General features: G+C 37.8%; 1 protein-coding gene across 5 annotated transcripts in view; it reads left to right on the plus strand.

The window, feature by feature from the left end:
- cdh24a (cadherin 24, type 2a) overlaps nucleotides 1-13,705 on the plus strand; it is a 210,534-nt gene that overhangs the window by 163,219 nt on the left and 33,610 nt on the right. For 3 of the 5 annotated variants that reach the window (XM_087307617.1, XM_087307618.1, XM_087307619.1), the window contains 3 exons: nucleotides 4,659-4,915; nucleotides 7,946-8,082; nucleotides 10,525-10,646. In XM_087307617.1, coding sequence (XP_087163743.1) covers nucleotides 4,659-4,915; nucleotides 7,946-8,082; nucleotides 10,525-10,646 — 516 coding nt within the window. Of the gene's footprint in view, nucleotides 1-4,473; nucleotides 4,583-4,658; nucleotides 4,916-7,945; nucleotides 8,083-10,524; nucleotides 10,889-13,705 lie in introns of those variants that run through there. The other 2 variants (XR_015523887.1, XR_015523888.1) reach the window with 2 other exon arrangements.

Raw genomic sequence — 13,705 nt, forward strand, 5'->3', positions numbered from 1 at the left:
GTCTGCATTTTTGTCCAACTATCCATCCATTCATCTTTATTTTGTCCATCCATACATCCATACATCTGTCCATCCATCCATTTTTCTTTCTGTTCCTTTGTTCACCTATCCATCCATCTATCCATCCATCCATCCATCCATCCATCCATCCATCCATCCATCCATCCATCCTTCTATCTATCCATTTTGTGCATCCATCCATCTATTTATCTCTATATCTGTCCATCTATTTATCCATCCATTTATCTTCTTTATTTTTCCAACCATCTAGCCATTCAATTTTAGTTTATTCATCTATCCATCTTTCTGTCCAGTTGTCAATCTTTTGTCAATCTATCTATCCATCCATCCATCCATCCACACTTTCATCCTTTTATCTATTCATCTTTTTTGTCCATTTGTCCACCTATTCATCCATCCATCCTTTCATTTTTCTTTCTGTTTATCCACCCATTCATATTTTGCTTCTATCCATCCATCTATCTTTCTTTCTGTCCATCCATCCATCTATCAATCCATCTTTAAAAGATTTTGTCCATTCATCTGTATTCCTGTTCATCTATCCATTCATCCATTTGATTTTATCCATCTATCCATCCATCCATCCATCCATCCATCCATCCATCCATCCATCCATCCATCCATCCATCCATCCATCCATCCATCCATCCATCCATCTGCTGTATCCACCTATCTATCTATCTATCTATCTATCTATCTATCTATCTATCTATCTATCTATCTATCTATCTATCTATCTATCTATCTATCTATCTATCTATCTATCTATCTATCTATCTATCTATCTATCTATCTATCTATATGTCTGTCTGTCTGTCTGTCCGTCCGTCCGTCCGTCCGTCCGTCCGTCCGTCCGTCCGTCCACCTATTCATCCATCCATCCATCCTTTCATCTTTTTTTCTGTCCATCCACCATTAATCATTTCTTTCTGTCTATCCATCTATCCATCCTTGTCCATCCATCCTTTAATATTTGTGTCCATTCATCATTCTTTCTGTCCATCCATCCATGTGTATGTCCGGTTTATAAAATGTTTTAGTGTCATTGAGCTGTAGCATTATTATTTTCCACTCTCTCTTCAACCCTTTAGCCAGAAACTATGCAAATATTTAAGGGAATTCTTGCCCAGTACACTTCAAGCACACATTTTATAATGCAACAATGCATGAAATTGACCTTTAGTAGCCAGAAGTTCTAGATACTGCACTTTCAAACTCTCAGTGTAAATACAGTGGGTCATACATGCTCGTGTTCCTCACGTTCTCCCATAAGCTTCCTCTAAAGTCAGCATGACATTTACTTTCTCCACAGGCTCATAATGCCTCTCTTGTTGTATTTTACACATCATGCATCTTCCAACACTTTGATGATGGACTCCTACAGCTCTCCAGATTCATCCTTTCCAGTCTGTACAGCTCTGAAACAGTTATGGATGCTAATATAAGCATGACTTCCTTCCTTCATAATTCCAGCAGAGCAAGCCCTGCAGTCGTTTAAGTTATGAAGTGTTGAAACCCAGACACTCTGCTTTCTTGAATATCTATATAGAGTTTTTTGTAATCTACAAGGGTGCAGAGATGAAAAAGAAGTGTACGTGGGAGCCGCAACATCCAAATGAAAAGATATTTTAGAGCGCCTTCCTGCTGCCAAAACACTGAACGAATGATTGTTAATCCAGCAGTTCATCTTGATTTTGTTTATCCATCTGTTTGTTTGACCATCTATCTATCTTTCCATCCATATTTCTTTCTGTCCATCTATCCATCAGTCCACTTATCGTTATTTTGTCCATCCATCTGTTTGTTTGACCATCTATCCATCCTTCCATCCATCTTTCTTTCTGTCATCTGTCTATTCATACATCTTTCTGTCCATCTATCCATCAGTCCACTTATCGTTATTTTGTCCATCCATCTGTTTGTTTGACCATCTATCCATCCTTCCATCCATCTTTCTTTCTGTCATCTGTCTATTCATACATCTTTCTGCCCATCTATCCATCAGTCCACTTATCGTTATTTTGTCCATCCATCTGTTTGTTTGACCATCTATCCATCCTTCCATCCATCTTTCTTTCTGTCATCTGTCTATTCATACATCTTTCTGCCCATCTATCCATCTGTCCATTCATCTTTATTTTGTCCGTCCATTGGTTCATCCATTTTTCTTTGTCTACCAACCCATCCATTCATTCATCCACCTGTTATTCTTCCTGTCTATCCATCCATCCATCTATCCATCTGTCTTCTGTCCATCTGTCCACCTATCCAACCATCAATCCACCCACTCATATATCCATCCATCCATCCATCCATCCATCCAGTTATCCATCTTTCCATCTATCTTTTTGTCTATCTGTCCATCCACCCATCCATCCTTTTATCAATCTTTCTTTGTCATCTGTCTATTCATACATCTTTCTGCCCATCTATCAATCTGTCCATTCATCTTTATTTTGTCCGTCCATTGGTTCATCCATTTTTCTTTGTCTACCAATACATCCATTTATTCATCCACCTGTCTTTCTTTATATCCATCCATCCATCCATCTGTTTTCTGTCCATCTGTCCACCTATCCAACCATCAATCCATCCATCCATCCATCCATCCATCCATCCATTTTTTTCTGTCCATCTGTCCACCCATTCTTCCATCCATACATCTTTCTTTCTGTCATCTGTCCATTTATACATCTTTTGTGTCCATCTATCCATCAGTCCATTCATCTATTTTTTATCCATCCATCAATCCATCCATTCATCCATCCATCCATCCATCTTTCTGTCTGTCTATTCATCCATTCGTCTTTCTTTCTTTCTGTCTACCTATCGATCCATCTATCGATCCATTTTTTGCCTACCATCCATCCACCCATCTTTCTATCTATATATTCATCCACCCATCATTCTTTTTGTCCATCTATCCATCCATCCTTTCATCTTTATTTTGTCTATCCATCCATTCATCCATCCATCTTCGTCCATCCATCTGTCTGTGCACCCGTTTGTCCAGTCATTCGTCCATCCATCTTCTTTCTTTCTTTCTTTCTTTCTTTCTTTCTTTCTTTCTTTCTTTCTTTCTTTCTTACTTTCTTTCTTTCTTTCTTTCTTTCTTTATCCATCCACACATTAGTCTTTCCTTCTGACCATACATCCATCCATCCTTTTTTCTGTCCATCCATTCATTCATCTTTATTTCTTTCTATCCATCTATCTATCCATCCACCCATCCATCATCTTTAATTCGTATATCTATCCATAAAATCTTTTTTTTCCATCCAAATATCAATTTATGACTCCATCCATCTGTCCATCTTTCTTTCTGTTCGTTCATACATCAATTCATCTTTATTTCTATCCATCTATACATCCATCCATTCAACTTTGTTGTATATCCATCCATCCAATCTTCTTTCCGTCCAAAAATCCATCTATCCATCCACCTATCCATCTTTCTTTCTATCCATCCGTCTACTCATCCATTCATCTTTATCTATCTATCCATCCATCCAGTGATTTTTATTTTGTATATCCATCCGTCTAATCTTCTTTCCATCTATCTATCTGTCCGTCCATCCGTCCAGTGATTTTTTTTTTTGTCCATCTTTCCAATCTTCTTTCCATCTATCTTTTTTTTGTATATCCATCTGTCCAATCTTCTTTCTTTCCATCCATCTATGACTTCATCCATTTATCTGTCTGTCTTTCTTTGTCCATCCATCCATCAATTTATCTTTTTCTATCCATCTATACATCCATCCATTCATTTTTCTTTCTATCCATCTATCCATCCATCCATCTTTGTTTTGTATATCCATCCATCCAATCTTTTTGCATCCACGTATCCTTCCATTCATCCATCCATCTATCACTCTTATACATCCATCTGTCCGTCTTTCTTTCTGTCCGTTCGTCCATCCATTAATGTTTATTTCTATCCATCTATACATGCATGCATTCGTCTTTTTGTATATCCATCCATTCAATCTTCTTTCCATCCATCCATCTATCCATCTTTAATTTTTTCTATCTATCCATCTATCTATCTATCCATCCATTCATCTTTGTTATGTATATCCATCCATCCAATCTTTTTTGCATCCATCCATCCATCCATCCATCCATCCATCCATCCATCCATCTATGACTCCTATCCATCCGTCTGTCCGTCTTTCTTTCTGTCCATTCGTCCATCCATTAATGTTTCTTTCTATCCATCTAAACATTCATCCATTCATCTTTTTGTATATCCGTCCATTCAATCTTCTTTCCATTTATCTATGACTCCATCAATCCATCCATCTGTCCATCTTTCTTTCTGTCTGCCCATCCATCAATTCATCTTTATTTCTATCCATCTATACATCCATCCATTCATTTTTCTTTCTATCTATCTATCCATCCATCCAAACATCTATCAACCCATCCATATACTCCTCTTTATTTTTATAGTCTACAGAGGTGCAGCGATGGAAAAAGAAGTGTTCGTGGGAGCTTCGACATCCAAATAAATGGATATTTTAGAGCGCCTTCCTGCTGCCAAAACTCTGAAAGAATGATGGTGTGTGTTTGTGTGTATTTGTGAGTTTCAATAAATGAAAAACGAGTGTGTATTTTTTTACTTTTTTGAACGGCAGGCTGTGGACTATGAGAGGCGCAGCACGTACTCGCTCGCAGTGGAGGTGCAAAACCCCAATGTGGACTCGCGCTTCCTCAGACGAGGCCCGTTTAAGGACCGGGCGATGGTGCGAATCACAGTCCTGAATGCGGATGAGCCGCCGAGGTTTTCCAGGTCTCGATATCGACTGGATGTGTCTGAAAACTGTCCTCCAGCTTGTGTAGTAGGAAGAGTGACTGCCGTGGATCCGGATACCGGCCTCAGTAACAACATAAAGTATGATCATATATTTATACTTTTGTTTTTATATAATGCATGTCAATTGGTGAATCAGATATACAGTTGAATTATAAGCCCCCCTGTATATTTTTTCCCCAATTTCTGTTTCTGTTTAATGGAAAGTACACATTTTCTAAACATAATAGTTTTAATAACTAATACATAATAACTGATTTCTTTCACATTTGTCATGATGACAGTAAAGAATATTTGACTGGATGTTATTCAAGATGCTAGTATTCTGCTTTAAGTGCAATTTAAAGGCTTAACTAGGTTAATTCAGCAAGTTAGAGTAATTAGGCAGGTCATTGTATAACGATCGTTTGTTCTGTAGACAATTAAAAAATATATTGCTAAGGGGGCTCATAATATTGATCTTAAAATAGGTTTAAAACAATTAAAAACAGCATTTTTTCTAGCTGAAATAAAATAAATAAGACTTTCTCCAGAAGAAAAAATATTATTTGAAATATTGTGAAACATTCCTTGCTCTGGTAAACATCATTTGGGAAATATTTAAAAAAAGAAAAGAAAAATAAAGAAAAAAGTGTCACATTGCACTCAAATCTATGCAGAAGGTTAAATACTTTGCATGATTACATTATTTTAGGACTGTTGCGTTTCAAGTGTTCAATTTCATGTTAATTAATTATATTTGTTGTCTGAACAATACAGTTTTGAATGATTTATCATTATTCTCTGTGGTGATTTATTGGATTTTAGTTATGAGTCCTTTTACATTATTTTGATTATGCTTTATCAGTACAACTGAAGACACCATACACTAAGGAAAAATTAATTATAAGAGTGTTTCTTCAAAAAGGAATACATTTATGGCCTAGGGATGTTGCTTTTGCTAATTAAAAGTTATCCAAGTGCTATATTTTATTAATTATTTTGTCTCGTTTTGATGTCAAGGCTACATTTAAAACGTTTTTCGCAGGCCTTCATCGTTTATTTATGTAAGAAAATAAAATTAAATTCATTGTAAAAATTCTTCCAAAAATATATATTCTAAAAGTATGGTTTATAGTTAATATGGTCTGTCTGTGTGATTATAATATAATATAATATAATATAATATAATATAATATAATATAATATAATATAATATAATATAATATAATATAATATAACATAACATAACATAACATAACATATAATATAATATAATATAATATAATATAATATAATATAATATAATATAATATGATATGATATAATATAATATAATATAATATAATATAATATAATATACACTCACCGGCCACTTTATTAGGTACACCTTACTAGTATCGGGTTGAACCCACTTTTGCCTTCAGAACTGTCTTACTCCTTCATGGCATAGATTCAACAAGGTACTGTAAATATTTCTGAAAGATTTTGCTCCATATTGACTTGATAGCATCACACAGTTGCTGCAGATTTGTTAGATTGAGATCTGGTGACTGTAGAGGCCATTAGAGTACAGTGAACTTATGTTTCACAGTGAACTTATGATCATGTTTAAACAATCAGTCTGAGATGATTCACGCTTTATGACATGGCCAGTTATCCTGCTGGAAGTAGCCATCAGAAGATGAGTACACTGTGGTCATAAAGGGATGGACAACAATACTCAGGTAGGCTGTAGCTTTGACACGGTGCTCAACTGGTACTAATGGGCCCAAAGTGTGCTTAAAAAAATATATCCCACACCTTTACAGCACCACCTCCAGCCTAAACCGTTGATAACAAGGCAGGATGGATCCATGCTTTCATGTTGTTGATGCCAAATTCTGACCCTAAGCAGAAATCAAGACTCAAGCAGAAATCAAGACTCATCATGTCACTCATGTTTTTCCAATCTTCAATTGTCCAATTTTGGTGAGCCTGTGTGAATTGTAGCCTCAGTTTTCTGTTCTTAGCAGACAGGAGTGGCACCCGGTGTGGTCTTCTGTTGCTGTAGACCATCTGCCTCAAGGTTGGATGTGTTGTGCGTTCAGGGATGCTCTTCTGCATACCTTGGTTGTAACGAGGGTTTATTTGAGGTACTGTTGCCTTTCTATCAGCTGGAACCAGTTTGGCCTTTTCTCTTTTTCGGACCAAACCCTAGAGATGGTTGTGCGCAAAAATCCCAGTAGATCAGCAGTTTCTGAAACACTCAGACCAGCCGATCTGGCACCAACAACCATGCCACTTTCAAAGTCACTTAAAACACCTTTCTTCCCCATTCTGATGCTCGGTTTGAACTGCAGCAGACCGTCTTGACCATGTCTACATGCCTAAAAGCATTGAGTTGCTGCCATGTGATTGGCTGATTAGATATTTGCACTAACAAGCAGTTGGACAGGTGTACCTAATAAAGTGGCCGGTGAGTATAATATACTACTTGTCTCAAACTCAAACATTTCTTACAAGTTTTATACACAAGAATAAATAAATAAAAAGGTTTCATCAGAAAATTGAAGAAGAAATGTGACAAATATATCTTATAAACAGTAGGTTTTAATATATGATATTGTCAATCAAGCTGTAAATTTATTAAAAGGATGCAAAAAACACACATACAAGTTTTTAAATATTATAATAACAGCATACGGTTAACAATAGAAGGAATGTATGCATGTCTGTGCAATCAATCAATCAATCAATCAATAAAGTACAAATCTAATGGTATAATTTCTCAGTCTACATAAACAAAAGCACCTACATTTAAATTATTATTATTGTTTTGCATGACAGTAATGAGAATTATAGTATATTTTTTATTATCATTTCAATTCTGCTGTAAAATCTCACTAGAATTTGTTCTCGACATGTTTTAATAAGCTTTTCCTCACACTGCTCATGCAGTTTTTCATTATCAGTGTAAAAAAAACACTCATATTGCATCACGTTTCAGTCTGCAACAGGAAATCCGTGAGCTGTTTTCACTTCAAGCCGGTCGGTTTCGCTTGCTTAACTGCGTTATTGATGCACCGGCTTCTCTTTATATCTTGTAATCTGTCTGCCCTCCTCCTTTTATTCCTGTCCATTTCTTCTCAGGTACTCGATTGATCCCGAGTCGGACCCCGAGGCTCTGTTCCGCATCGCCTCTGACAATGGCCTCATCACCACGGCCATGGAATTGGATCGAGAGCAGGAGCAATGGCACAACATTACTGTCATCGCCACACAGAGAGGTACCAGAGCTCCTCGCCTCCGCTCTTAAAGGGACACGCCGTCAATTCTGCGCGCCTGACAATCTCACACAGGTCGCAGCGTGAAATCGGCCCACAGGAAAGCTATTACTGCTGCAGAGGCTCATCCGCAAACAGAGAAAAAGATAATCAAATGACAACTCAGATTGCTTTTAAAGTCCCCGTGAAATCAGAATTGAAGTTTTATAGGTGCTCATTTCACTATGTAAGCCTTAAAAGGGTTAGTTCACTCAAAAATAAGAATTTATACTTTTTTACTCACCGTCAAGGCGTCTTATTGTAGGTGTATATTACTGTCAACTTGAAGCCAAATCCAGTTGAAGTTAATTTTGAGTTATTTTAAGTGATCTTGGGTTTTTCCAGCTGATGGATGAATGGATGCAGCAGATGGATGGATGGATGGATACAGCAGATAAATGGAGGGATATAGCTTATATATAGCTAATACACACCTGATCAAACTAATTGAGTCCTTCAGGCTTGTTTGAAACGTACAGGTAAGTGTGTTGAAGTTGGGTTGAAACTAAACTGTGCAGGACTGCAGCCCTTCAGGAACTGGATTTGACACATGTTATACAGTAGATAGATGGATGGATGGATGGATACAGCATGGATGGATGGATGGATGGATACAGCAGATGGATTGATGAATGGATGGATACAGTAGATGGATGGATAGATGGATACAGTAGATAAATGGATGGATGGATATAGTGGATGGGTGGATGGATAGATGGAAAGAACCGATGGATAGATATATAATTGATAGATAGATAGATAGATAGATAGATAGATAGATAGATAGATAGATAGATAGATAGATAGATAGATAGATAGATAGATAGATAGATAGATAGATAGATAGATAGATAGATAGATAGATAGATAGATAGATAGATAGATAGATAGATAGATCTTTATTTCTGCCATGGATGGATACAGCAGATGAATGGACGGATACAGCAGATAGGTGGATGTATGGACGGATACAGTACATGACATAGTAGACGGATGGATGGATGGATGGATGGATCAATCGATCGATATAGTGGATGGGGGGATGGATGGAAAGAGCGGATGGATGGATGGATGAATGGATGGATGGATGTATGGATCGATATAGTGGGGGTGGATGGATGGAAAGAGCTGGATGGATGGATTTAATAGATGGATGATGGATAAACTAGATGGATGAAAGGATGGATAAAGTAGCTGGATGGATATAGTTGATGGATAGATTGATGGATACAGTGGATGGATGGATGGATGGATGGATGGATGGATGGATGGATGGATGGATGGGTGGATAGATGGATGGATGGTTGGATGGATACAGCAGATAGATGGATGGATGTATGGATGGATACAGGGGATGGATGGATGGATGGATGGATGGATGGATGGATGGATGGATACAGTAGATGAATGGATGGATATAGTGAATGAATTAATATAAAAGTTGGATGGACGGAAAGAGCAGATAGATGGATGGATGGATGGAAAGAGCAGATAGATAGATAGATAGATAGATAGATAGATAGATAGATAGATAGATAGATAGATAGATAGATAGATAGATAGATAGATAGATAGATAGATAGATAGATAGATAGATAGATATTTCTGCCATGGATGGATACAGCAGATGGATGGACGGATACAGCAGATAGGTGGATGAATGGATGGATACAGTAGATGGATAGATGAATACAGCGGATAGATGGGTGGATACAGCAGATCGATGGATGGAAAAAGTAGATGGATGGATATAGTTGATGGATAGATGGATGAATGGTTGGATAGAGAGAGATAGATAGGTAGACAGACAGAGAGGCAGACAACTGATTGTGCTTAGTTTCTCACTTCTGCCAAAAACAATGAATGATATTTATGTCAATGAATTTCTATTCATTTCTGTCCAATCAAAAGCTGTCTGGCATCTAAAGTGTCCCACCCACTACTTAAAATGTCCCGCCCTGCATTCATGCTTCTATTGAAAAATCCTTCACACATCAAACAAAGCTGCGCGTATCCAAGTCTGGTCCATCCCAGCTCAAGGTCGGCCCGTTGTTCTCATAAAACACAATCTGGCGTCGTCAGAATGGATTTGTTCGGCTCATGTCCTGTAATTACCGTCATTTTAGACACACGCTCTGAACCCGATAAGTGTGGCTCGGTTATGGCTTTATGTAATGTCATATATTGGGAGCATCAGATGACGTTCGGGCCACTTCTGGCCGTGATGTAACGTTATGTCCCCGAAGTGCAAAGAGCGTACGGAGAACAGTAACGAGACAGATTCTGTTTCATGGTCAGTAGGATTTAGCTGACCTACTTGCGGCTTAAAAGCTTTTGATTTCTGACTTGCTTTGCTTGTTTTTTTATACGTGAGTTCTTAACATGCTGTTCTTTTCTCTTTCTTAGACAGCCCCAACCAAGTGACCAGGGTGGCTGTTTCCATCGAGACGCTGGACCTGAATGACAACAGCCCAGAGCTGGATAGACAGTACAACACAGCCGTGTGCGACTCCAGCACCGCCGGACAGGTCAGTGGCAGCGCTCTCACCCCAAGAGTGTGGAAGAAATGAAGGATGATCTGCTTCATCAGATTATTCTGGCCAAGACGCATCCATGGAAAAAAGGACACTTGCATGGGAAGCAGCAATAAGCCAATAGGACTACTTATACTACAGAAAAGTGGAATTCTGATAGGCTGGTTCCATGATACACTGACTTAGTTATTTCACCGTTAACAATCAAAAACCACATTAAACAGCTCAATTATTTAGATTGGTAACTAGTATTGTCTTAATTGTCTTAGAATTTGGTAACTGTAGTGACCAAATAGGGTATATGCCGAGCTAGTGCTGTTCCCATGCTGATACACTTCCGGTGACCTGTTATTGTGAACTTTTTCTCATTTTATACAGTTCCTTATACAGCATCAATGTTGTAATGTCATTAAAATACATTCAGTTAAATAAACTAGCATTTATTTGGTTGCTCAAGCATAAAACGAGACAAAAAGCCGTTTACTCGCACGCGCCCGTCAGAATCGGCAGGCTAACGCAGAAGCTCTATTGAATATACTGTGGTAAAATAAATGCTCATATTATAAATGTCACATCCGTCAGTGACCACCTGAGGGCGCTGTAGTGCACTAGGACTTTGTAGGCACTACAGCGTCCCAGGAAAAGAACTACATTTTCATACATGCCCCGCTCACACACCGGAACACCTACACTGACCTGTCATCACATCTGTTTTGTGTTGCCGTTGATTATCTGGACTATTTATACAACCATTTCACCTCAGTTTGTCATCGCGTCGTTTGTCTACCTTGTCTGTCTTGTTCCCAGTCCTGCAGTAAGTTTGATATTCTTAGTAGTTTGTTCCTGATCGTGTTTTTGTATTTTTGCTTAGTCTAGTTTTTCGAGTTTTGTTTCCTGAGCCTTGTCTCTGTTTTAGTTTCTGATTTTGTGGTTTATTTGTACTTTGAACGCCTTGTTTTATGTTTTTGCACTGTAAATAAATCTGCACTTGAATCCGCAATCTTTTGTTCCCGTTTTGATATTGTTTTGATCACGCTAAACGTGACAATAAAGATATGGCGGGGGAAATGTAATTTAATGCAGTGCTTCTTGTACAATCTGAGACCCACTTTAAATCAGATATCACTCAGCCAGATTTCCATCGCTGATTTTTAAAGAAAACAGACTTTAAACGCATCGGATTTTGCATTGGCGTTCAATTCGCCGGAGGAGCTTAACCCAGGTTACTGGCAAATTAAAAGTCCTATTAGCATGCTTCGCCATATACCCCATTGACTACATGCCTAGTTGACTAGTATTGACTACATGCTTTACATTGAGACCATATCATCACCTTGGGTCTGCATTATTTTCGAATAATTATTAAATGATTCAACATCAATTATTCCGTACTTAGTTTGAAATGTAAAAATATTCCTTACATTTATATAGCGCTTTTCTGAACACGGGGAATCTCCTTATCCACCATCGGTGTGCCACAATACATCAGCTGATCCATGGAAAGGAGACAGAGTGATGAAGCCAGTTATGATATGGGGATGGTGAGGAGGCCATGATGGACCGAGGCCAGTGGACAAATTTGGCCAGGATGCTGGGGTTAAGCCCCTGCTCTTTTCGAAGGACAGCCTCGGTTTAACGTCTCACTGAGCAGTATAGAGTCCCTATCAATATAATGGGGCGTTAGGACCCACACAGACCACAGGTTAAGCGCCCCCTGCTGGCCTCATTAACACCACTTCCAACAGCAACCTAGCTTTCCCTTATAGCAGGCGTGTCCAAACTACGGCCCGCGGGCCATCTGCGGCCCGCAATCAGTTTTGTGGCGGCCCGCGAGGCTTTTTATAAATATCAATAGAATCTGGCTCGCTATACAAAAATGAACGTAATTCAATAAATAACCACCGGGTGTCGCTATTACATGCATTCAATTAAGCAGCAGTTCTTGTTATGATCTATCTATCTATCTATCTATCTATCCACAGTTGAAGTCTGAATTATTAGCCCCTCTTTGATTTATTTCTTCTTTTTAAAATATTTCCCAAATGATGTTTAACAGAGCAAGGACATTTTTACCGTATGTCTGATAATATTTTTTCTTCTGGAGAAAGACTTTTGTTTTATTTCGGCTTGAATAAAAAGCGGTTTAAATTTTTTTATGAACCATTTTAAGGTCAAAATTATTAGCCCTTTAAGTCTTCAGAACAAACCATTGTTATAAAATAACTTGCCTAATTACCTTAACTTAACTAGTTAACTTGATTAACCTAGTTAAGCCTTTAAATGTCACTTTAAGCTGTATTGAAGTGTCTTAAAAATATCTAGTCAAATATTATTTACTGTCATCATGGCAAAGATAAAATAAATCAGTTATTAAAAATGAGTTACTAAAACTAATATGTTTAGAAATGTGTGGAAAAAAAATCTTCTCTCCGTTAAACAGAAATTGGGGAAAAAATAAACGGGGGCTAACAATTTAGGGGGGCTAACAATTCTGACTTCAACTGTATTTATATATATATATATATATATATATATATATACACGTGTCTGTGTGATGTATGTAAAATTTGGCCCGCGACAACGTTTGTCTTTTTGCATCTGGCCCTCGGCCCAAAAAGTTTGGACACCCCTGCCTTATGGTCTCCCTTCCTGGTACTGACCGGGCGCAGCCCTGCTTAGCTTTAGTGGGTGACCATGTGAGACTTGCAGAGAGCTAGCTGCTGAATAATAATGATAATAATAATAATAATAATAATAATAATAATAATAATAATAATAATAATAATAATAATAATAATAACAACAACAACAACAACAACAACAACAACAACAACAACAACGATAATAATCTCTTTATGACATGGTATGTTATCCTGCTGGAAGTAGCCATCAGAAGATGGGTACACTGTGGTCATAAAGGGATGGACATGGTCAGCAACAATACTCAGGTAGGCTTTGGCATTGACACGATGCTCGATTGGTACTAAGGGGCCAAAAGTGTGCCAAGAAAATATCCCCAACGCCACAATAACATGTGAAAAAACACTTAACCA

Source organism: Danio rerio, chromosome 23 (genome assembly GCF_052040795.2).
Source record: "Danio rerio strain M-AB ecotype USA chromosome 23, GRCz13ab, whole genome shotgun sequence".
Taxonomy (NCBI): domain Eukaryota; kingdom Metazoa; phylum Chordata; class Actinopteri; order Cypriniformes; family Danionidae; genus Danio; species Danio rerio.